Raw genomic sequence first — 27,364 nt, 5'->3', positions numbered from 1 at the left:
TGTTGCTCAAGCTCCTAAGCTGCACACAAGTGCAAGTCCTATTTTCAAGAAAGAGACTAATAGTTACAAATAAAAGTGCTGTCAAAGTAATTTGCGTATTCCGGCTGTATTTAGAAAATAATTACTTTTGACTTGTGAATTGCAATATGCATACTTTTGCTTTATTAAGGTTTGACATTTCAGATAGGCTAATGGATAACCGTGACGGTACATATTTCTCTTGCTAGTTGTAACTACAAGTTGTTTTCCTGAAAGTTGATTGCAAGAATAGATTTGAAAACAAGAGTTATGCATACTTTAGTTCAACAACAGCTTCTCCCTTTTCAGTTTTTCTTGACTAACAGGAGTCAATCCAAGGATGGAACTGGTTTTTGTTTGACCTTTTTTTAGTAATACTTAATAACCAACAGGTGGCAGTGTTGTTCTTTGAATTTAAGCTCTTTCTCTCTCACCAAACTCATGCTAAATCTAAACCTTATGTCTGACTCAAATCCTATTCTTCAATCTTCTGAAACCCAGGCACATCCTTTCTCCCCTGACACCAGTAACAATGAAACTCTTGTACCTTGTGGAAGTACATAATATAAAACAGTGCACTTTGGCCTTTTTTAACATTTGTTACTGTCCTAAAACGTTTTTATAGAAAATAAATGTAACAATCGCTGCGGATTCCATTAAAGTTTTGTTAAACAATCCCCATTATTTTAGACCCTTAAGCGGATGCGTTCTTGGATAAATATTAACACATGACTAAGTGCAGGCACTGCTTCCTCTATAAAGATCAACATTTTGAAGCAGGCTGGAAAATCTCACAGTCTTGAATTAATTTAAAAATTACGGTAGACAACCAATCTAGTTTAAATAACAGATTATGGTATTTAAAGAAACGGCAATTAAATATATGGCATCATAACAACCCCACAACCATTATAATTTACACTTTTTTAAAGTGTCTTTGTTGTTGCATGAACTAACTTGAGGAACAAATATTCAACCGTCCTTTAATTGTGGAATAGTAGGCAACAAATCATTTCAAATCACTGTAATTGTACAATGACATGTGTCAAGCAAGAAAAACAAAGTAACTTTTACAGTTTTTTAGATCTGGAAAATGCAGCATTGTCATTTGACAGCAGCAGTATATCATAGTTAAACTTCTTTTTCGCCCTCAGTTTGTTTTGGATTATATTTTAAACCCCAGAGGTATCTTTTCCAAGATGGCCAAGAAGGCAAAAATCATTCCTTATGTAATATACTTTATTTAACTCTTATAGAGGCTTGAAAGGATCTCAAAAGTGACCTTCTACTTTTACATATTGTAAAATGTATGATAAAAGCTTCTGCCAGCAAGAGCAAAGCTTGATGTTGGCTGCTGAAACACCTTTCTGCTGGAAGAGTTTAAACATTGTCAGACCATATAAACGACACACATTAAGTAAACAATTAGACTCTTTACAATTAAATGAATTTGATTGTAAAGTGCCACCAAGGCTTCTTTGAACAAGGCATAGGATTGTCAATATGAACAGCTCCACAGCCTGTTTGACAGTGTAATGCAACGGTTCTCAAATTGCCATAGGGGGACCTCAGTAGACCTTGAGGGAATCAGTCATTTTCACTCTATCCATACGTAACACAATACGAGAGAGTAAGACTGCATCTTTTGTAATAAATCCCCTGAAAGCAAAAGGCCTATCCTTAGAAGGGACCCTGGCACAAAAAAAAATGAGGATCTGTGGTCTGATCTATGTTAGTTTAGTGGTCCTTGATGTGAAAGAGTTTGGGAAACATTGGCTTACTGTTGCTTATCAAATGTATTAATAATGGCTATCAGAAACATTAGAGCAATTGTGTGTAGCTCTGAGTGCTTTGTGTTGAAGTGCCAATAGAGAAGTATTGAAATAAATCCTTGAAACCTGGATTTTTTTGACACAACAAGTGGGTAATACAAGTGACAGCAGAATAACAATGCAGTCTCTTGTCAGCTGGCATCAGAGGAGCAATTCAATATAAAGGTCACAATTAGACAGGTGCCTCAACAGCAGTGCAGTCACACACCTGGCGGGGGATCAAGACCTCAGGCTGGATCAGAGCAAAGACTTGAGAGATTTGGGAACAAAGCCATGCAATATAAAACTGATGTGTTTCTAAGATAGGTGACACAGCACACAAGTGGCATCATCCATAAAGATGACAGCAGTGCAGTGAGCATTGTCGAAATGAGGCTATTGCATTAGGTGCACTTTAGTATTGAAGCACCGTGAAGAATTTAAAATAGCACGAAAGACATGAAGCACTAGGAAATCATATGGTGTAATAATGTGAATAGCTTCTTTGTTTTTTAAATGTGCACAAATACGAAACAACAACAAAGTCACATGTTGCCACAAAGGCTATAGGCAATTTAATTCTCTTTTTTTATTCACAGGTCAAATAACATTTTAAAATACCATTAATGCAAGCAGTAATGTCAACTTTGTTCTTGTATATAAGTGTTTGGTGGGGGTTCCAATCTTTCTTCAGAAAGGTTAAATACATACAAATAAAATGTCTTTCCTTTTATGGCCCAACAATTGCTTGTAGTTTTATTTTGCCTCATGGAAATGAAAATGTCTTACATCTATGCGTGTGTTGGAGAGCGTTTGACTCATGATTTGTATTTGCCGTGGGGAGATGGCATATTTCACATAATATCAACAGAAAGAAGTCTAAACTCCAGGGTAGACATGACCGTGTCACCTCTGATCAGGATGACATCTTTATAGAAATGATTCACTTTGTAAACATGCTGCTGTGTTTCTGAGTGGGTGGGCTTTCCTAATTTAACTCAACTGTCTTAAACAAGATCTTCCTGTGAGCATAAATCATGCCCACATTACGAGACTGTACCAGTCAGGAGCAAAACAGTAGTGGCATATATATTTGTAAAACTTAACAAAGCTTAACTTTGGCTCTTGGGGGAGGTGGTGATCTCACTTTAGACTGCTCAAGGCGTCACATCGCAGCATGTAATACGATGTTGCTTCACATTTTTGAATCCGTTTTGAGTGCAGTCATCTCAGCTGCCAAAACAAAATGCTCCTTTTAATTAATATCATGAAGGTTAGAACAGAAAACAGAGGATTCACGCTTCTTTGAAACACTTTGTATTACCCAATCTTTGCTGTATAGACTGGTAGATTAGGATATTCTAATATTCAATAACCAAGTCAGAATTTCTAAGACAAGCAAATGTTTGTACATTTTACACATTTATAGCTTTTTAATCTGCTGGTTGGGTAAATGTAATTCAATTTGTTATAGTTTAAAGTGTGAACTTCTAACCTATTGACAGATATACTTAAATACTGTAAGCAAATTCATCCAGTGTTTAATCAACCTAAAGAAAATAGTTTATTATTTTTCTCCCAAAATATCTTGCTTTAGTGCAGTGGTTTCCTATTTTCATCTATATACAGTATTACACATAACAGTCACTTAATGTCAAGAAAGTGTTATGTCTTGACAGACCAGTCTATACAAATGTGGTGAAGTGATTATAGTCCATTTGAAATATTCCACTCTTTCTATGAAAGCATAATCAAATGCACACAGTATAGGGCAAAGAGGAAACACGTAACCGTGAGACATTTCCTGTTCTTCTCTCACCGGGTAAAATAAACAACTCTCGCTCTCCTAGAGATGTTGTAAAACTTCACATGCGGAGCCAGAGTTTCTAGCCTTCAACTGAACCATTGTTTTATTCCGGAAGTCTCTGACAAACTTATTTTTGCCAAATGAAGGAAGCAAGCACATGTTAAAGGTGAATTAATAAATCAAGGACAAAGCAAACCATTCAGATTGGATTTTTAAACATGGAAAACTCTTTCAGTCAGGCAACTAAGTAAGTGTGCCTACGGAGAAAATAGGGGAGACAAATATATATTTTGCTTCCCAGCACTGTTAACTAAACACACTATTGAAACAAATAGTTAGATCTGCAGTGTTTGACTTCTCTGTAACATTCAACCTTTTGTTTTTAATTTAAACTGATCTTTATTTCATCAGATTTATTATTAAGACTGCATATTACTGAAACAACATTATGTGGGTATCCAGTGGCAACCAGTGCATATACATTGACATTAGGTGTCAGGGACTGAATCAGCAGTCTAACGATGCCTTCACTGACACGGCTGCATGAGAACTCCTTCTTCCCTTAGTAATCAGTGTCCATTTGAAGCAGATACAGCTCATTTAGTCGGAGGCCATGACCTGACTGACTCAGAGGTCTCTGCTTTCCAGACCTCAGGAATGTCTAGCCTTCCCTGAGGAGAGAGAAAAAGAAAGGGAAAGGGAAAGCTCGGTCAAATGTATGGCACGCATACAAGCAGGTAAATGTACTCGCATCCTTAAAGACTTAGTGAACACAAACATTTTAAGGCCATGAATCACACACAAACACAGAACCTTCACTGTATTTGAAGAAAACCCTCTTCAATGCAGGTTTATACAAAAGCAAACTTTCAAAGATAAGACAGGGTCTTTGCTCGAAACAGGATTGTTACCTGATAAAATAACATTAGCAGATTTTATACCAATTGAATATGTGAATACTGTAGAGAAATTCATAATATCATAATTAATTGTGATTAAAGTTACTAATATGTATTAGTTAATGATATTGTTTTTAAATAAATCTTGTCAAAGCGCAAAACTAAAGTGTGATTTACAGAAAACACAGATTTCCTGTCTTCCCAGATCCCAATAAAGAAACAATTTAATACTTTTTGTGACTTTGTATAGGTTTTGTATATAGTTAAAACATATTGTTTTATTTGGTTTGGTTCATTGTGCCCATCAAAAACAATTATGCATAATAATAATGTATTAAAATATTAACAATACATTCAGTATTGAGGAAAAGTATGGGCATCAGTTTCTTTACGTGATTGTCTCATAGCATATATTTTATCATTGTGTTGTGCTTGTTATTATCGATCACAATATTGTAGACTTGTCTTTCCGGTCAAGTAAAAATAATGAGTCCATCTGCAGATATACTTCATTCACGTATTTATAAAACAACTCTTCTGCTTATTTTCAAGAGCTGCTCCAATATTTCTCTCAATAATATCCTTGTGACATAACCTCATAAGAGAAAAACATTAGCTGGTTTTTGTTTTTCCCACTTCTGTTTTCCCACTTTCAGAGGATATAACAATACTTTTGTAAAGACCAAAACTGTCTTCTCTTGAATTTATGGTTTGGTGTTGATGTCATTGATGTCAAGAAGAAGAAGAGAAGCTTCTTAAGATGCTGAGATCAGAATTCAGATGAATCTCAGTTTATTTGGAGGGTAGAGAAAAAGAGAACGACTCAGAGAGGGGGTGGTGTACATGTGACATCTGGGATTATACTTAGTTAAAGGACCACCAATGCTTTAGGAAGTGTATGCTCAACCTTTGAAAACAAATCTTTCTTGACCCAAGGGAATCAGGTGAAGGGTAACTCCTGGTGCAGACATTCACATGACCTCACCTCTTCCATGTTTGTGTTTGAATCGTATGAAAACAGGAAGGATAAAAGTTATTTAGAGCTTCCTATGAAAGTACAAAATTACATGAATAGTGTGTTACTTGTCATCGTCAATCTGCCTGTAACTGGGTACCTCAAGTTTCCAATGCTGACCCTAAAGGTCGTGGCCTATCAGTCAAAGGCTATCCTAACTTTGTTTTTTACTGTCAGCTGTAATCAGAGGTGATTTTTTTGTCACAAATCCAGCAGTTATTGATGATGGTTTATGATACAGGATTTTCATTCTTGCGAAGTCTATAGATACTGGTAACCAAATCAGCCCCAAGTGTTGAAACACAGCTCTTGTCTCTTTTCTTAAATATCCCCTTCTTTCCCTTCTGTGAAGCAAAAATAAACTGGCGGTGAGACCCTGAGATCAAAAAGCATGAGGGGTGCGGGATTATGTGGAGGAGCGAGGGGTCAGGTCTTCTCACAGCGTCTCCTGACAGGATGACCCGACCCTGAGGACATCAGCCCGAGCAGGAAGCTCTGTAACAGCTGTTGACACCACCTCATCTGTCAGACCGCTGCTTGACTTGTCTTGTCTGTTCTCATTAACTCATTTGCTAATGTGCTTTCACTGAATCCATGCTCATGAATAATGACTCATTAATCATCATTCTAACGGGCAGGTTCATCACATTTTATGAATTGTAGCATATATAAATGCCCGATTTAATGCCTCAGGTTTCTACTGCAGGCAAACCTGCAGCTCCCACTTTTTTAAGATTTGATCTAAACCAGATGCGCATGGTACTTTTGACGTCAGGTCTGAAAAAAGACCCCAGCCGTTGTGTCCTATCATTGTTAGATCATTTCTGTTGGTTACCATATGCTGTTTAACAAAAGCAAAGCCACATTAAAAATAATCTTTAAATCTGAAAGCCTGATGTTTTGACCTCTCACAGTAGTTGAACAACATTAGCAGATAATTATGATGAAGAGTAACAATTACTGCACATATGTTGACTTTTCTATACTATGTGGTTGAAGAAAAAGCATACAGCTCAAATGTGGTGAACATTAACGATCACTGGGAACAGGGCAATAATGTATGAACATGTATGTGTGGGGTTTTGTATGTGAGTGCTTATGTGTGCCCACAAGTTTGTTTGATTTGCATAATGTGGTAGGCATCAAAGAGAGTTGAACACACACAACAAGAGGTTTGAAAGGAACACATTCACCAAAACCACATATGGCATTAGTTTGTTTTCCTTGAAAGACTTAGGCTTTATCTACACTGTGTCCTCTAATCTGATCTGCTTTCCACCAAAGTCACACACGTTCAGTTTACACCGGTAAAAAATCAAAACAACCTCCAGACATTTCACAAGTGTAAACATGCAGAATGTGACATTGATGGCTGCTCTGGCTCAACTTCCTCTGATCTGATCTTGTCATTGCCACATAAACAATGACATATGTGTGATTCCAATTTGTGTAGGTTTAGACATGAAGGGAAAAATCGTCTCTTTACCACAATGATGGAAAAATGTCAGCTTTGAGCTGTGCTGTGTTAATCTAGCCTAAAACCCCAAGACAAGCCAGACATGTAGTCAAACTTTAAACATATTTCATGTGTAGATATCTACGGGTGCTATTTGGATCTGTCTGTCAGTTCCCATTTCTAACAGAGCCTTTCATAGTGGAGCGCCCACTTGTGATCAAATCGGCCCTCTCAATCAACAGTTTCCAGATCCGAAGGAAACACGCAATCAGTGAAGTTTCATTTCCCTCACCACAGTTAGCCTGTGGGTGATTAAATGTAAAGTTCAAAGACTTTGCTTTTGCTTTTTGTATATTTACTTGAAAAGATACAATGAAGATTCAGGGTTACGTTTCTAAAAGTAGTTGCACATATAGACATGAAGTAGTTATAAATGGACGATGCCATCAAAATGTATATACACTAATGTGGCCTGGAGCCTCAGACACTTATGACTGGAGGGTCCATCTGATACAGGCCAAGTGTTTCCATCATGGGGGCTAATCTCTTTAGGGTGAAGCTATTTTGCTTCAGAAAATGATTACTATTTCATATTCAGTCAAATATGAAGCTACAGTCAGGTGGTTGAGCTTCAGCAAGAGGCCATGTCACAGTAATAATACAAAATGTCTGCTATAGGCCAATAATTATGTGAGTACATAACCTTTTGTAAAACATCAACTTTCATCATTCAGTTTTGTAATAATTACACAAACAAGATATTGCATAATTTCTTTTTTTAACCAGAAGTGAGTTGTATTGAGATTCAAAAGCTCTTTCTTAAGAGTTGCTGCATGGCCTTAGACAATCAACATCACCATGCACATTGTTGCAGACACATAAACAAAATACATTATAATTAAAAATGAAAACAATGAATAAATTACAGAAAATGAACATATCCAAGACATTCATCAACATTCTTCAAAGTCATCAACACAAGGGACAGAACATTGAACACATCTAGATGCCAGCCTTGAAATAATTTCAAATTCCTTAAAATGCATCAAAAATAAACCGGTACCTGATTGTTCTGGTAGCTTTGCAAGTGATCAAGACAGACCAGATTCCAACAATAGTAAACAAGGGCTCAAACTTCTTTTTCTTTTTTTATCTCAGTGCTTCATTTTACACAGCATCCAGCATGTGTAAGCATTTCCAATTTGAAAGGCAAGTCAAGGCAAGGCATTTATATAGCACCTTTCAACACAAAACAGTTCAAAAAATACATTAAGATCATTAAGAAATACTGCAGCGGAAACACATTTTAAAATAGCATTTAAAAACAGTAATCAAAAAGCAAAGAGAATAAATAAACATAAAACAAGCTAATATAGAATAACACAGGTAAAATATTCTTGAATACAAGTTACAGTACAGTGTAAGATATGAATAGTTCAATTAAATGCAGTGGCAGCGGAAAGCATGTTTAGAACAAGGGTGGTGGCAACAAGTCTTGATTTGGCCTCAAACTAAAAGTAAGACTTGTGTCTAAAAGGAAGAAACTATTTAAATGTTTCAACATGTTTTGTATGAAAGGCCTAAATGAGAGAGAATCATAAATAGATATGCTTGTGTTATGTTCCAGACCCTCTCTCAGAACCCTAAAGAGAGTGACGATAGATTAAATAATTACTAAGCTTTAGACATTGTGGTAGGTGGATTTTGTTACAGTACCTTCGGACAGAGCTATGTAGATTAAAATGTACATAAAAACGTTCATTCTTTAAGGTAAAGTTCTCTGTGATAACACCCATTCGTCATAAAGCTCTGTTAATTATATCTTTGGCTTTACTGCTAATGTATCCAAGTATCATGTTGATTATAGCGGGACGTTAAGCAGCTGAAATCCCTTTTGTAAACAACGCTTGCGAGTTCTCACATGTGGTTATTCTAACTCGAAATATATGAGCATCAGGAGGGCTGCTATTTATCTTCGCTGGCAGGAAAAACAAGATGATAGCAAAGAGCTGTGGCTGGCGATGAGGAGTGGACAATAAATGACTTCCTTTATTTAGAAAGCATTCAAACTCAAATCCAAAACATGCTGAAGAGCACATTTTGGGAAGGAAGATCGAGGTAATGCTTAACTTTTAAGGTAACCTTTTTGAGTTAGTACTCATTATGATGATTATTTAATAAGACACATGTGTGAAGGCAAACAGGAATGCACTGGTAAATGTTAAGACAACAAAATGACTAACAATGTATTGAAATAATTTGAACTAAGTGTTGACTTCTTATCATGAGGTTGTACAATTACAGTAAAGCTTTTAATTGAATTGTACCTACTTATGTTGCTCTCCTCTCGCAGTCTCATAGGAAAGAATGTTGCGAGTGGAAGATGTTAACAGCACTTTTAAAATGAGCAACACTGTAACTATTGTTTCACAACCACAATGTCTTGCCTACGCTTTGTAGGATGCTTCCTAGTATGCATAGCAACCAAGAGCAATGCCCAAAGACAACCTTGATGATAAGCTGTCTGTGCCTTGAATTTACTGAGGTCATAAATCAGCAAATAAATATAAAACACGACGATGAACATTCACTTACAACAAAACTCCTACCCTGATAATGATTTGACTTTGTTTTTGAAGCTTGCGTCTAGGCTCAAAGTTTAAAGAACATGAGAAAAAATGAAAAACACATGGCCAGCCCTACTAACCAGATCCCAACCTAATTGAAAAGTAGATGCTAAAGTCGTGTCTATACCAATATGTTCAACTGTCATCCAGAGATGAAACAAGGGAATTAATCACAACAGAATCGTGTTGTTATTGTGCTGCCCAGCAGTCATTTCCCGACATTCTCTTATAGTTGTGCATTGTAAATCTGTCAGTATCAGATCCTACAAGTTTTGTTTGTTTTTGTAATTTGTTTAATGTGATGAAATGAAACAAGGCAGCTTTATCCATCACGTAGAGTTAAAGAGACTGCTTATGCAAAGGTGCTTCAAATTTAGGTTAAAAAAAAGCATCACAGGGGAGAGGAAGCAGATCCACTTTTTTCCCACATAGTGATTGTTACAACTTTGCTTAATGAGGATATAAAGGCAGCGATAGACTAGTAAAAAAAAGGAAGGATGAGGATGGTTGAAATCACCACCCTGCTTTTCGCTCACAATTGGAGTATACCAGATATAAAGCCGACTTGTTGACCTTTTATCTTGTCATGGCTTGCATTTTAAAAGTGTAAACTTCTTGTCTGGTCGTAAAAGAACAGGAATAACTTGAAGGGGAATTGAAGGTGTGTGGAAACTTCCATTAAGAGTTCAGCGAAACAGAGTACAGACATGCATGACATTAAAGGAAACATAATATAAAATGTACCCCGCTGTGACTTCTGTGGGGGATTTGTTGCATCTGCTGCTAATATGGGGTAAGTTTCCTAACATTAGCTGAAACCAACACGTTCTTACAATGGGAAACAGTCACATTTCCCTGAAAGTGCATGCACCAATTATTTTCTCATTGTCCCATGAAGTGCAGTAAATGTCATCACCTCCCACGTAGTCATAACAGCAGACCAGTGCATGCATGAAGTTAAATGTGACGATTTTAAATTCTGTGTGTCCTTATCTTCACTGAGGATGAGGATTCCAGTGGTTTTGTTAGGATTAATTAAGACATTTGTTAAGTTTGATCAGTGATAGAAATGGTTGGAGAGTTGGATTGACAAAGCATGAAGGATGCCCTTATTTTTTTACCATTTAATGCAAAGTTACTACTGAGTGCATTACATTGCGGTTGAAGTTGTAACTCCACAGGAAGGATGTTTTTCAAGGTTGTGATTGGTTGGTATTTTTAACCAAACTACAAAGGGCCAAAGTAAAAAGATCTTTAGAAAAATGTTCCTTAAATTAGGGTTAGGACTTAGTTAGCACTTGGACGAGATGTCAGCTGAAATGGAGACTTAACGCAGGTTGACACTTGTGACAAACATGTTGACAAATTTGTAATTTGAGTGATTGGCTTGTGTGTGTGTGTGGTTGTGTGTCTGTGTGCGTGCGTGTGTGTTACTTCATTCCTCTGTGCTGGTTTGGAATCAGTCCGAGGAAGTAAATGGGTCCACACATTTGAAGCTGATTTCAGATAAGCAACCAACAGACTGCTCTCATATCTACTCCCACACACAAACATGAAGGACACAAGTATTGGCAAAAGACATGCAGACTATGAAACCAACATACCAGACATGCAAACTCTTGGTGGCTACCAGTATAGGTTATATGTGCGTCTAGAAGCACTATGTCACAGAATTTATGAGAAATATTTCAGTCTTTTATTAGTGTACCGCCTGACTCTCATTTTAAGACAAAGCTATTTCTTTAAACACACTGCCCTGTGACAGTTCTCTTCAGTCATTGATTTCTGCAGTATAACCAATTTGAGGCTTATGAGTTTTGGGGATATCATATCAGGGTTCCTTTCTTTCACAAAAACTTGAATCCAAATCTTTTTACCCTCCACTCAAATTCAAAGTTAATTAATACATCAGATTCTTCTTTCTTATGAAAAAGGCTTAAGAGATTTGTACTTGTTGAAAACAAATCAAGGCCTCTTTATTACTTTTACTCTGTCGGCATAGTATAATTGAAAGTGTCCTATAGTTTCAAAGCTCTCTGATCATGGAAATAAGATGGTCAGAAGCTCAGCTGTAGCACCAAATCTGCTGCTGTACATTACATGCACTGATGTTCCAAGGGTACTCTTTTACTTTCAGAGGAAGTATACGTTATGTAATGGCTGTGATGACAGTGTCATTATGGAGCAATCAGGGATTCATCCATCTTTATCCTCAGTCCAAGGAGCAGTTTGCCTCTAAAAACAGTGCAGACACAATGACAGATATTATCTTTCAGGAGTTATGTTGCCTCTCTATAAATATAATACATTTTGCTTTTTCTTTTTCTTACTAAAGATAGGCAAATATATTATTAAAAAATCTTACCTCATAAGAGGCAAATTGGAAAGGGAATATTGAACATAAACATGAACCAAATTAAACATAATGTGTCTGTTTGGCTGATGTTTAACAAGCAGCCACTTGCCCACAAGTTAGCCATATCAGTATCATATCAGTATTCAATGTATAACATGTCTAATATGTAATATAATGTAATGTAAAGCGCTTTGAGCACAAACACTCAAATAAATACCATGAATTATTATGATATCAACTTGGCTAAAGAGTATCAATATGTTAATAACACCCTGTTCCCTTATATAATTAATTTAAAATTCATGACTTTCTTTTTATTAATTACTATTTTCAAAAACAGATTATTTACTGTCACCAGCCTTTTAGCTGCTATACAGGTTCACTGCTACATCCAGCACTATCTTTGACTTGGTGCAAAAACTGCAGTCAATTTCACCTGACGCACCCAACTTTATACTTGGTGATTTTAACCATGTGACCCTTAAAAAGACACTCACTAACTTTTATCAATATGTCTCCTGTCCAACCAGGCGGGATAAAACATAACGGTACGTCTACACAGCAGCGTTAAAAAAATCTTGGAGGTGGGCGTATCTGAAGCTTGAGGATTTTTTGCGAGCAACCAATCACATGAATCTCCCGCCCGCGACATACGAAGCAAAAAAGCCCGAAGTAAACTGGATATAAACTCCCCAAAACAGGCGAAAACCTACCACTGTCTCTGCCACCTCCCTCCATGCCTGGCTCCTCCGGTTTATATCCCGGTAGGTCTGGTCATAAAGCACCGGGTGATTGATTCGCTACCGCTAATTTCTCCTCCATGTTTTGGAATATGAGGAAATGACCTGCGGTATGTCTCTCCCAGAATACACGCCGTTTGATTGGCTAGAGCTTGAACTGTCAGATTTGCGTACACGGGATTTGATTGGTTGACGCTTCCACCTCAGCCTCAAAAGTTGAACATTGTTCAACTTTGAATCCTCAAAATCCTGAAAATCTCCGCTCGCCTGCCCACAATCCATTTCGGCGAAAAGTGAGGGAAAGTGACGTCACCCCATTCAAAGTGAATGGGCAGAAGCGTTTCAAGATTTTTTTAACGCTGCTGTGTAGACGTTCCGTAGACCTGTGTTATGGGTCAGTAAAGGAAGCCTATAAGTCAGTCCCATTAACCCCACTGGGCTCGGCTGATCATAACTGTGTGCATCTACTGCCCATATACAAAACTGTTTTGAAGCGAGAGAAAACATTGACAAAGGACCTAAATGTCTGGACAGAAGAATCTGTAGCCTGGTTGCAGGAATGTTATGACTGCACTGATTGGGATATGTTTAAAGAGTCTTGTGGTGCCGACTTGGATGAACTTGTTGATGTAACATGCTCATATACAGCCTTTTGTAAAGACATGATTATTCCGTGTAAGCAAGTCAAAATATACCCTAATAACAAACCATGGGTGACCAAGGCGGTTAAGTCCAGCATTCAGAAAAAGTAACAAGCTTTTAAACAGGGAAGTGCCTCTGATCTGCATAATGCTAATAGGGAACTTAAAATAGAAATTCTGAAAGCTAAACAGAATTTTAAATCTGAACTTCAAAACAAAATGGCTGCAAACAACCTTGGCTCAGTCTGGAGTAGCATGTAAACCATAACAGGCCTCCGGGAAACAAAGAATAGCTGCCATGTGACTCTGGATGGCTTTAATTCAGATGTTGAGTTTGCAAATGCCCTAAATCATTTTTTTTCTCGATTTGACACATTTGACTTCAGTAATAATATATCTGAATTGAAGCTTGAACTTGAAGACAATAAGCATTTTAATATAGACCAGAGGGAAGTGGAAAAGGCCTTCCATTTAGTAAAAATAAATAAGAGTCATGGACCTATGCAAAAGAACTTAGCCCTGTGTTCCACTATATGTCTTTACAGACACAGCATGTGCCAAAGGTTTGGAAGGATGCTGTGGTTGTCCCTGTTCCCAAATTCAGAGGCCCCAAAACTCTTAATGATTTTAGACCAGTTGCACTTACATCAATTCTAATGAAGACATGGGAAAAACTAGTCAGAGCAGAAATCTTAAGGAAGACTGAGCATGCACTCGATCCCATGCAGTTTGCTTACAGGCCACACAGAGGAGTAGAGGATGCCATGGTCACCTTACTTAACTTACTTTTTAAACACTTGGAGGGAAATGGATCTCATGCTAGACTTTTATTTGTTGATTTTTCCTCTGCTTTTATCACAATTCATCCTCATATTTTAATTGGCAGACTTTTAGAACTATTTGAAATAAGCAATAATCTTATGGGCTGGATTCTTCTTCCAATAGGACACAAAGAGTGAGGGTGAATGGGACCTTATCTGATCAAGTCAGCTCCTCCACTGGCTCCACACAAAGATGTGTCCTTTCACCACTATTATTTATACTTTACACTAATATGTGTCAAAGTAAGTGGGAAAATAGGACTATTTTAAAGTATGCAGATGACTCTGTAATTGTTAGTAGGCTCCAGGACAATGAGACCAGCCACGGGCCTGTCATTGACGACTTTGTCAGGTGGTGTGAGGAGTCCTATCTACAACTGAACATAAGCAAAACCAAGGACATGATCATTGATTTTAGAAGACATCCCCACATACATGAAGTCTTACCAATCGCGAATCAGAAAGCAGAATTTGTGCAATCATACAAATATCTCGGGACAATTATTGACTCAAAATTGAGCTCTGATCCAAACTGTGAAGCTGTGTGCAAAAGGGGGCACCAGCGTTTGTACTGTCTTAGGAAACTGTCCTATTTTAACATTGACAAAACAATGATGATCATGTTTTATCGTGCTGTTATCGAGTCAATTCTGTCTTTTTCACTAATGTCATGGTTTGGTAACCTGACTTTAAAGAGCAGAAACTCTTTGAGTCAGATCGTAAAGTGGTCCAGCAGACTGATTGGTGAGCCACAGCTAAACCTGGAGACCCTGTACCTCAGGCAGTTACAGCGGTTATCCAGCTCCATATTAGATGATGACTCCCACCCTCTGCACTCAGAATTTAAGCTTTTTCCTTCGGGCCGGAGGTTAGTTGTCCCAAAGAGTAGAAACTGTTTTATCCCAGCAGCTATTGCACAAATTAACACATCATAGGAGCATCACACAGATGCCTATTTATTTATTTAATTATGAATTTTGAATGTCAATGTTTGTACTAGTGTTTTCCTTCTTAAATGTTTTTGAAATATTTTGAGATTTGACGGAGCAGGGTGTACTTGTACTTTTTACTAGTCCTTTTATTAGAGATGTGTCTGTTGTTTGTGTTTGTGTTTAGAGTGTGTCAGGATGGATCCCTTGTCTTTCTCTGCAAACAAAATCTACGGGTACAAATAAAGAACCTGAACCTGAACCTGATCTCAGTATTGGTTTTATTTGTCACTTATTTCCTGTGCACTGAATGCTATGCTATGGGGCTAAGCATCTTATCAGATAATGGCCAAAGACAGATTCATCAAACACCTTTAGTTGTCCAACATTTAAAAGAATGCAACTAAACATTTAAGCGGTGTTTTCTTTACAAACAACAACACGAGGCCCCTCAGCTCCAGTTTCACTTGGGCAATCCCACCGTCCTCTTGGTTCCCACAGAAATTCGAACCCTTACTTTTATATTTAGAGACAGACAAACAGCCGCTGTCAGTGTAAAGTATTGCCAACCTTGACACCTGGGGTCTTTGGTGATGGTCAGGGTAGAACATGCAGATGTTTGTGATCTTTTTGTATGCATGAACTTAGTTGTCGGCCTACTTTATCATTTCAGAGCATACATACATTACCAGAAATTCAAACTGAAACGTTTTCTTTGTAACTTTAAAGTGACCATAATGCAGTCTGAGGGGATTGTGTGGGTTTTCTGTCGGCTTGAAGGACTTATCCTGCCATGTGTCCTCAAAGCATGCTTGGTGGAGGTCTGTTTTCACAGAAGGAGGAACATTTTGGAGAGAAAAGTCTGTAAATATCAAATCAAGACTTTTGGTTGTCTTACTGCCAATCATCCAACCAATAATAATAAATGCTCAAAAGAACCGATTATTATCACAATTTTCTTTAAAATATCTACAGGTTATCAGTTGTAGTCAAGTAATTCACTATAAACGTGCCCTTTATTTGAAGAGTTTTTCTTATATAGACTTTTAAAAATGTATTTCTTTATATCAAAACCCTCTCCCCTGTGGTTCCTTCTACCCTTATGCGACATTTACTTTGGCTTCCATCTTGCTCCTGAATCCAACTTTTAACGTTGAAGTCCCCACACTCCTCCTGCTAAAGTGATTCATATCAACCTCCCCTGCTACAGTAAAGCATACAGGCAGGGGAAAGGATTAAAATAAATTATTAAAATAGACTAAGGTGTTGATATGATGAATGAGCAAGGTAAGAGGCATGATTAACCCACAGGGGGGAAAAGTATTAAGAGCTGCTCATTATCTGTGCTCCTCCTCCTATTCCTCTCCCTTTTCTTCAATCACTTGAGGAGAGGAGACCCTCCCAAACTAACTACCCATTGGCCTATAGGCATTAGGGACAGATTTGAGCAATTGAAGAGGGAGGGAGGGAGAGAGCAAAAGTCAGTGGCAGTGTGGAGGTTTCTGAATCATTGGCCCAGGGCTGTCAACAGGTGGCAGAGGGAGAGGCTTTGTGACGCTCAGTCCTTCAGAGAAAAGGGGAGAAAGAAAGAGAGTAAAGGAGGAGAAAGTCAAAGAAAACTCTCAAGGGTAAGGCAACACTTTCATATTAGCCTTCTCTGTCATTCATATTGATTTAAGCATGCGACTTAATGTCTGTCCTCAATATGTGATTTCTTTTTTTGTAAGGGATTTAGTTTAGTGGCAATTGTGAGTCTCATTACCCTGTAGGTGTGTTTCTGGTTCAGACTAAATCGTTTTAATATAGATCATTACATTTAGCTATTTTCTATCAACAGAAAAAAATATGCTGTTAATTTAAAGTTGTTATTTTTGTTGTGCTCTTGGACAATTCTACATCATCTCAAAGGGCTCCATTATGTGTTTAACCTTTTGGTTCTCTATCTTACTATATATCAAAGTTATTGATAGTGTTGTTTTACACATTCTCAACCAAATGGACATTGAATTGGAGTTGAAATAAGCTATTTTTCAGCTTTTCTTCCTCTCCCATCTCCATTTCTTCTTCTCCATCCATCTAAACTCTCTAGTTGTCTTTCACTCACTCCCTGATTTCCACTGTATCCCTGTCTCAACTCTTTTTCTACATCTACCAGTTTATAATCAGATGGATGGTAGGACTTTGGTTAAACAGTCCACATGCAGTCTTTCATGTGAACCTTGCCTTAAGTTGCATGACATTTTACAGTTTAACTTGACACCTGGAATTTGGAAGTGTCCCTCGACCGAAGCGGTTCCTCTGTTAGTTTGTTTTGCATGGCAACAAGAAAGTAGTGGAAATCTTGGTCAGTGATGAATATTGATGTGATGGGGTTTGGCACACTGATATGAAGTAATATGAGCATTAAAGTGTTATGAAGTTGTTCAGACATGTCTTTCTTCCAATGAAAGTGCTGTATAATGTCCTGAGGAGGAAAGTAGAGCTGATTCGCTGAAGTACAAATGTGTTGTACTTATACTTAATAATTTATTTCATTCTACTATCCAACTACTGTTCGAAAATGTTGTTACCAGTTACTTTAAAAATGAAAATGTTATCTAAAACAAATAACTATTTCGTAAAAAATATGCATTGTTATACATTTAACTATCGAACATTATAAAACAATTACATTTAGCTTAAAGGGGACCTATCATGCAAAATGCACATTTGTACGTCTTTTATACATGAATATGTGTCCCCGGTGTTCCAGGGAACTCACCAAGTGTCAGAAAACACAACCCTCTCTATTTTCCTCCATACCCAAATCTCTAAAAAAGGGGCTGCAACGGATCTGATAAAAACTGATCCAGATTTGAACACTGTCCTGACGTCAGGACAGTGGCGCTACGGCTATTGGGCCAACTCCACCAATCAGGAGGAGACAGCCATGGCCATTGCCGTTCGAAAGCGCTGGAGACGCTGTAGTACATATGCCAGGCCAGTAGATGGTGCTGTTCTCACAGAATCAGCCCTTGCAAAAACAGAGCTAGAAATTGTCAAATTGAGCAAAATGAGGCATGGCTAAAATGCATGATCTGTTTGGTATTTTGAAAAAAAAAAAGTATAAATATGCCTTATATAGGTATGGTCCTACACTATATTATTCAAATATAGCATGATAGGCAGGGGTGCACACAACTTTCTCAGTGAGGTACTCAGATGAGTACCTGGAGTCAGTGTTTGGTACTCCAACTTCTGGCGATTGTCAGCTTCCTGACCGCGGAGCGTGTGAACGTTGTGATCAGCTGTTTTAGCGCAGGGCTGCTGTACAGACCGACGTTAACAGCAGCCCTGTCTGTGCACCCGGAGACCGACTCTGTCATCCGATCTAACCGCCTTCTGGAAAAGCTTCACAAGTACGTCGGTACGCAAATGCGCTTTGTGACACAAGTGACGGTACGCATTTCAGATTGTTGCCGCGCATGCGTACTTGCGTACCAGTTATGTGCACCCCTGATGATAGGTCCACTTTAACCCGCACATTAAAGCACTACCTGTTAATGCATTAGTAATACATCTTACAAAAAGCATCCAGTTTTATAATAATATTAAACTGATCATTTTCCCTAGGTAACATTTTTAAGGCAGGATCTTTTTTGACTTATAATGGAATATTTCCATAATGTGGTATTGTTACTTTAACTTAGTGAATGACGTGTTTTCTGACCAAATAACGTATAAAGATAAAGAAATTCCAAATTATTTAAATAAATATGTTATTTTAGTTTAGATACTCTAAAAAATGTTTTATATTTTGATCAGTTAAAACGTAGTTTGAGCTTTTGTAAATGTTTAAACAATCGAAAAAATCTGAGTTTTTCCATTCAGAGCTGCTGTAAGCCTTTATTGCTGCAAAGAATATACCCAAGTTATTATTTATGATTTGTAAATCCAGTTCCCCATTGATGTAGATAATCCTAAATTATATGTCAACATAGCTGCCAGCACTAATTTTCTTCTGTGATAATAACATCAATATTTATAATAACTATGTGCATGGGTGATAGATATTCTCACAGGGCTGTCGATCCAGTAGATTTACCTTTAATGCTACTGTGCTGGCTCAGGGGATACACAGAAGCCCTCAGAAAAATGAGCTACAGATGTGGGCCCTCAGCCATGCAAAACGATAGAAAGAGGGACGCATGCAGGAGGGAGAAAGAGAGAGAGAGAGAGAGAGAAAGACCTACACTCTAAAAAAAAGTGTTCATATTGCATAACGTGACTGCTTTTATGAAAAACTCACAACTCCAGTTTCTTTCATTAACTTTCACTGATTGAAAATGGCCCCATGGCACATGAAAGCTATTCAAAACACATTTTTATTATTTCAAAAACGTATCTCTTTCAGAACTTAGACTTAGGTTTTATTAATGCTCGGGTTATGTTATTTTTCTTTCTGCTCAGTTGGTTAGGTTTTCATCTGACAGCCCCTCTAAGGGGATTGAATCCTCGATGTTTCTGATGAAGCCAAGGCCTTATCAAGGGGCTACTTGTGGCCAGTAAGGCAGCGGGACGCCGACAGTATCGTGAAGATATGAGCTTTGCTCTCAGACGATAATTGCTTTCAGCTTCGTTTTATTCATTTCCCCCTTTCTGTCTGCAAGCTGTGGAGAGGAAAGGAAGGGAAAAGGAACGTCTACAAGTTTGTTACCGCACATAAATGCAGGACCTAGCTGCTGGTCTATTTAAACCCTCCCTTCTTCTCTCCTTAGGCTTTTGGTTTGGTCTAATGAGACTGGTCTTGAGTTGAGACCTGGCCAAACAGTCTTCCTTCTGTCTGAAGCTTAATGGCTCTTTAGAGAGGATAGGGTCGTTTGCATATCTCTTTTTGTGTGTATCTGTATTCCCAATACAAGTTTTTTCTAAAGCTGTTCATTTATGTTTCACCTGTTGTCCTCCACTCCATATCCCTGTTGATCTCAACCCAATGTTAAGCGCATTCACTGTTTTCAAAACTCTAAAGGGAATATCTAGTTTTCTAGAAACACAAATACAGCTTGACACAAGCCTTCACTGAAAGGCGTCTGTGGATCCAGACAGCATTGTCTCCTGGTGATTAAAGTGCTGTTGTTACAATACATGTGGAGGCAATCCCCCTCGTCCCTGTGAGCTATAAATAACATGTTTTACACAGTGTACACACATGGTCAGAGTCCCACGCACGTCTTTCTTCCATATAAAAGAGTGAATACACATCACAGGTAGTGAACAAACATTTTACAGGCCCATTGACATAGCTTTGCTTTGACTTGGAGAAGTTATTGTCAGGAAGGAATTTTTAACTGTGTTTATGGACATGTTGAATTTTACTTGAGGGTTTGAAAGGCAGGCTGACATGCTATCTGGACGGCCGTGTGCTGAGTGAGAGCGTCCAGTGGACTTAAGCGATTCTGTCTTCCTGTTTCGCGTATTGATTTACAGTGACTCATGACAGTCAACTACTTTTAGATCATGAACTGTGAATTTGATGCCAAACCTGAGTTCAACATCTTTTTGTTACTGGTGGATTGGAGAATACCCAATATGTGCTCCATCCATCCAGTATTGTATTATATTTCATGTAAAACCCATACTCTACTTGTAGGATATAACTATTCAATCGATTCCACCCATCCATCCATCCAACAGACCAACTATTTTTCTACTTAATCGTCCATCAAACCCTCCATATCTCTCTGGCAGTAACTCTCTAATGTGACTGCCCCACCTTCTTCTCTATTCCCCCATTTCCTCTCTCCATTAATCCCTCCATCTGTCTCTCTTTCCCTACACCGGGACATTCTTAGTACTCAGTAGTGGCCGTCTGCTATGCTTGGAAGGTCACAGTGCTGTCTCTTCCAAAAGAAATAAGGAAAGGGTCTGAAAATGGCAAGCATCAAATAAAAACCTTGACAGGGAGCTATAAACATGCTTGTTAAGCATCTCAATGCCCCAGTTCTCAGTGCCATTCCACATGGCTATAGCATAGTGCCGGTAATGTGGCTAACTGCTAGACCAGCGGTTCCCAACCTGTGGGCCGCGGCCCCCTAGTGGTCCGCGAAGGCATTGCAAGTGGGCCGCCAAATTATTATTATTATTATTTATTTATTTAATTTAAATTTTAAATTTTGTACAGGCTTAAGACACAAACATGGACATAACAATAACATATAGGAGATGACATTCCCATCTCAGACAAAAACAAAACAAAAACAGAAGAAATAAAGATACAGTCAGTAGGATCACTTCAACATTTCACAAACAAAAATATCAGAATCAGAATCAGAATACCTTTATTAGTCCCACAGAGGGGACATTTGCATCGTTACAGCAGGAAAGAGCCACAGACAGCTTAATGTTACAAAAAAAAAGTACTAAGTTATGATATAATAAAAATATTATAAAAAAATAAAAGTAAAAAGAAAGTTACATATACTTTTCAAAATACAAATCCTGTAACAGTTCTTAGGATAGGTTGACAACCAAAAACCACCAAAAACACAACATGGCAAGCATATGTATTGTTGCTTTAATCACACTCTTCGTTAGAGCTAATTATTTCCCCTTTGATTTTTTGTGGCAATCATTTTTTTCAAAAGAAATTGTATTTTTAATCTACTCTTCAAACACCTTAAATTAAGATTACTCCTTGATTGACTTTTAGAAATATGTATTTTTAGCCAGAAGAATAGTTGTATTTATTAACTGTGTGCAGTCTTCATCTAAAAGCCCAAATAAAATATTAAAGGGTGTAAATGTAAATTCAATATTTGCCGCCAAATAATTTGCAAAACATTATGATTTGTGTGGAAACATTTTCATTATTAAGATTTTTTTATTATTTTAACCTCTTTTCCATTCTGTTTCTTGATTCTCCTTAGCAACGATCATTACAGTCCTTGACAGCGGTCTGTTATACTGGATTTACAACGTGTCACATGTTCTGAATCGACCAATCAGAACTTTATTTAGCCTCCGTATTGTTTATGGTTGAATGTGGGCCACGAAAACATTTGTGATTCTCAAGTGGGCCCTGAGTTGAAAAAGGTTTGGAACTGCTGTGCTAGACTGTCACTGACTCAAACACACTCTCTTCATCATTCCCTCTCTTACCTATTCACTCTCTCTCAGTCACTACATCTCTCTCAATCTATGTGTTTTTTTTATATTTCCTTCTCTTAATATCTCTTTTACCTCATCGCCGGTTTGCCCTCCAAAGTCTTGGCCATTGATAAAACATCCACTAAAGATGTGGCCCTCACATTGGGTCATAAAAGTAATTTCCCAGTGATGTCATAGCTTGAATTTCTTGCAGGCACCAGTCTCCAACCTCAACTTTTTGACCAGCAGCAATAAAATAGAAATAAAATAACCTAACAAGTTCAGCTGTATTGCATTTTGAGACATAAAAAGAAAAAGTCATGGTAATTACATGTCTATTTAAAAGACTGGATATTTTTTAAACAGAACTACTTGAGTTACAGCCTGTGTAAATCATCGGAGGAAGGATTTATGCAGTAAGCCAAAGATTATTTTACTGAAAACAAATTGAGTCCAATTGAGTAAGTGAAGTACCTTTCCATCTCTTACATATTCAAAGGTTCAGGTTTTCTCAACCACTCAGAGTCTTACTTAATCTGATAATGGTATCATTGGAGGATTGGCAGGATTTAGATCTACTTGTTGACATTTTAATTTTCTGGCAAAGCTTCCCAGTGTCTTGGGGGAATTGTAGGATCTGTTTCTCTCTCTGCTCATTTTCTACTTTTCCATCTGTTTTAGTCTTTGATGCTCAAGGGGCACATGTTTAGGTTCCCTACGGGTTGATGTCTCCCAGTCAGAGTTGCGCTTAACCTGTATAAAAAATCAACTTAATTTAGCTAAATTACTTAAATATTTTATAGTTCCCACTAAATCATTCTTAGCTCAAAATAACAATGATATTTTTAATCACAATGTCATGCTTGTAAAGTCTGGGGTAACACTTTTCTGTCTCTCTTTCCTATTGCTGTCTTTTTTGGTTATACAGTATGTGTGTAGTATTGTTTCAACTCTTGGGTTTTGCAGAGCATGCATATTCCATTGAATAATCCTGTATCATTTGAAACAAATCCAACGTATTTATGTAAGCTTGAAAGATATAATATAGCAGTGTGGTTTTCTAGCTGTCAAACAACACAGCAGGACCCACAACATTTTATTACTGGGCTTTTTTTTTTACTGTCACTCTATTAGAGGGTTTGTGTTTCCATAGACCACACACACTCAACAAAGTTAGATCAAAAGTTTATTCTGCAGCAATTCAAACTTTTACATCAGTGTTAAATAAAGATCAAAGTCTTTAAAAAGATACTATTTTGAAACCTGTAATTTTGCTTTCCGGGAAGGCATATTGGTGCTGCTAGGTTTTAGGTTCACATGACATCACTGTCATTAGACACAATGACATCATCACTGAGGGCACGTTTCTGAGGCTCTGCAACGCCTGACTGAGCACAATTTATGGTTTAGAGCAAATCTCTGAGCGATCTTTGGCAAAGTGATGACTGCTCACTGACTGCTGCCATGCTGTGGAATGAGGGGCAGAACACACACACACACACACACACACACACACACACACACACACACACACACACACACACACACACACACACACACACACACACACACACACACACACACACACACACACACACACACACACACACACACACACACACACACACACACACACACAAACACACCACAGTGACACAATGGAACAGCTTGCCTGAAATTAAATATATATCAGCATGCCTCACTAAATGTAATATAACTTCTGCATTGTAGAGATAGTATTTAAGTCCTCCGCTCTCTAAACACCGTCTGGAAGGCACAAATGTGACCCTCTTTCAACCCGTAGACTCAGATTCAAACAGCTGTAATGACTAACATCTACAGTTTCAGAAGTCTATGCCATAGATCCAATCTCTTTGAGGCCTATGAACTTGCTGGAAAAAACAGATGTGATATATATTTCATAAGTGTATCAAGAATTGTGTTAGGTCCCAATGTTTGAGAATCTTACGTGTAGTTGAATTCAGCAGTGAGGAGTTTACTTTTCATTCTATTGTTGTTTCTGTTTTGTAATATAAGACAACAGCATACCTATATATGCATTACAAAGAGGTTCCCTAATTGATGGTACCCGTATCATTTCTCTTGTAGAATGCAACAACAACACAAAAATAGATAGGTGTGAAAAACTAAAAAATGTTATGCTCTTATCTCGTCCTCTAGCCATGACTTCCAGTCTCCTGTGGCGGGCCCTGTGCCTGCTGGTGACGCTCTGCACTGTGTCACACTTCAGCTCCGCCACTCACCACCCCGGCCCCTCAGCTCCAGAGCAGGGGGTCACCTTCAGCCACGTCTATAAAATTGACATCCCTGGGACTTCCAGTTGTAAACTTGAGAGCCTGCCAGCCCAGGACGAAACAGGTCATAAACAATAATAAGAATTAGAGCGAGAAAGTATGCAACTGAGAATAATTACTGAAAGAACATGAGTGGTGTATGAGTGTGTATGCAGAAAGCTAAGTGAATTGGATGAAAGTCTGTAAACAACAAGAGCTGAAGAAACTGTTTTTGTAAGAAATATGATAAGAACCTAAACCCTTTCAACACAAGGATATGGATTTCATGGATTTCATTGGGAAACAATATGTTTTATTTTTGTAATTTTATATAGGTCAGACTACCCGCATTATTGTACCTCACACTTATTACGTAAAAAGTTTAGGTTGACCTTTTTAGGTATCTTTTTTTCCACTTTCAATGTTGTCAGTAGCACATGATGGCTATATAGATATTTAATCCAGAAATGAATATTGTGTTAAATAAACCGTATCATTGTGTGTAAGGATTGTGACCAAAAGTAGTATCTAAAGTATTGAATATATGTACGTCTGTAGGTCTGCAGACTGAGACCACTTCTAATGGGGAGAACGACATCACCTTCAGACACAACATCAGGCTGCAGACACCAAAGTGTGACTGTGAGGATTCTGAAAGCTTCAAGTCACTTTTGTACAGAGTCAATGGGCTGGAGGAAGAAGTCACCTACCTAAAGACCGCCTGTACCCAGGGATGTTGTGGAGGTGGTGGAGCCGCAGGTAAGCGGTGCCACATCCATAGACTGTATACAAAAGGTCCACAACCTACAAATATTGACCCACAAGCTATAGTCCATGGAGGAAGAAGTATACTCACTACCTTAAGTAAAAGTACCATTACCATATAGAAATAAGTACATTCCTGCATTCAAGATTTTACATAAGTAATACTAAGAGTTTTTTAGGCCTACATAGTTCTTAGGAGGATCTGATTTATTGATTGTTGTCAGGATGTAAAATATTTTTCAACAAATGTAACAAAAAGCTTTAAGTACAGTTCTTGAGGATAAATGTAGCCTACTTAGATGTATACTTTTGTATCACTCTTCTCTTTCTCAAGGAGTGGACACAAGCTGTAGTGGGCATGGTACCTACCAACCGGAGACCTGCAGCTGCCTCTGTAACCCAGGATGGGAAGGCCCAGACTGCTCCGTGTCCTCCTGCCCTGACGAGTGCAATGACAACGGTCGATGTGTGGATAGGAAGTGTGTGTGCCTTCAGGGCTACACAGGCGAGGACTGTAGCCAGCTGATATGTCCAGACGATTGCAACGACAAAGGGCAATGTGTGGATGGCAAATGTGTGTGTTTCCCACACTTCACCGGCGAGGATTGCAGCGTCCAGAAGTGTCCCAACGACTGCATTGGTAACGGCCAGTGTGTGGATGGCCAGTGCATCTGTGAAGAAGGCTTTTATGGCGAAGACTGCTCATTAGGTAAGCTATTAAAATGCCTAGCAACACAAATTCTTTAAGGCTGTGAGTAAATTTGTGAACTAGTTAACATTGCCATGGTGAAGTTAGATTTAGATTTGATATTCAAAAGACTTTTACTCAGAACCTATCAGTGTTTCAAGATAATTCGTACCTGTTTTGTTCAATGTCCCATAGAAATGAATTGCATCTGAGTAAGCATGTTCCACTATAACCTTTTTTCTGGGTGATTTATAGATGTAGGGTGTAGTTTAATGACCCAGGTTTTGATCTGTTTCTCTTCTGAGGATTAGCATTCACACCTCGTCTTTTTATTTAGTCACCACTATGGCTCTGCTGACATTAAGCTGTGAATGTTAACTGCCATCTTATGGAAAACACAGATGCTACAAGGAGCTCTGGGACCATAAAAAATACAAGACTTGCCCTTAAAGCCCAGTTCACCTTCAGATCATTTCCTTCCTATATCATTTAATGAAAACTTTTAGTAGGACACTGAATACATGTATGGGACTAAGAGCAATCAATTCATGCTTATTTCAATGTATCTGCTTTATTCTGTGTAATTCATGCTGCACCATCCTTGGTTATTCAACTGCAAAAGGTATTTTTCTTTAAAAGAACATTTATCATGAAAAGCAAAAGGGTACTAATACCTTGATAATGGCTGTGCATCACAGTAAGCCATGGCAGTGTGACAGTGAGCTAGCATAAACTATACCAGGGCCCTAAAACCAAAGTAAATGGGATTCATCGACCATTTATTATATTTTTTTCATCCGTTTTTATCATGTGACATGTAGAATGTGTCACCTTGCAACGCTGAATTTGAACTCTCCTGTACCAATGACATGGGTTACAACTGTTTTCTCAACCAACTCTTTCTTATCTTATGAGGCTTTTAATTCTGTTGACTTTTCAAATATATAATCATTTATAACTCGTTGAGCTCCCTTAAGAGCGGTCTTCTTGGCGACATTTCTGTCCTACTTAATTTGTAATAAATGGTGACCTAAACTAAAGCAAGTCATTATGATGGCCACGGTGACCTAGTTGTGGGGAATTTAAAGCATCTCCCCAACAGTTATTTCAGATAGAGCAGCTGATGGGGCCTTTCCAGTGGGCTGACCCTGTGACCCCTGACAGCTATGGCCTCTAGACAACATATGACATGAGGTCACAATTTGTATTGTACTACCGCTGTAAAATAGGAACACCCATCAGTCTTTCTTGACTGCCACCTTGCAGTGACCCCCATGAAGAATGATCACCTTTCCTGCTTAACGCACTGTTTACCAAAACGCTATTACTGTACTGCCTCAGGAGCAGAGTGCGAAATTGCATTTTATGGCAA

At 38.1% G+C, this 27,364-nt stretch overlaps 1 protein-coding gene across 1 annotated transcript in view; it reads left to right on the top strand.

The window, feature by feature from the left end:
- The first annotated feature begins 16,642 nt into the window (after positions 1–16,642).
- Positions 16,643–27,364, top strand: part of tnn (tenascin N) — a 33,945-nt gene continuing 23,223 nt past the window's right edge. Inside the window, exons 1-4 of the mRNA XM_034137157.1 lie at positions 16,643–16,748; positions 24,427–24,624; positions 25,098–25,298; positions 25,639–26,013. Of these exons, the coding sequence (XP_033993048.1) occupies positions 24,429–24,624; positions 25,098–25,298; positions 25,639–26,013 (772 nt within the window). The 5' untranslated portion in view covers positions 16,643–16,748; positions 24,427–24,428. The remainder of the gene's footprint in view (positions 16,749–24,426; positions 24,625–25,097; positions 25,299–25,638; positions 26,014–27,364) is intronic.

The sequence above is a fragment of the Trematomus bernacchii genome, unplaced genomic scaffold (assembly GCF_902827165.1).
Source record: "Trematomus bernacchii unplaced genomic scaffold, fTreBer1.1, whole genome shotgun sequence".
NCBI lineage: Eukaryota > Metazoa > Chordata > Actinopteri > Perciformes > Nototheniidae > Trematomus > Trematomus bernacchii.
The sequence above is the reverse complement of the archived record's forward strand: the minus strand, read 5'-3'. Positions and strand labels throughout refer to the sequence as shown.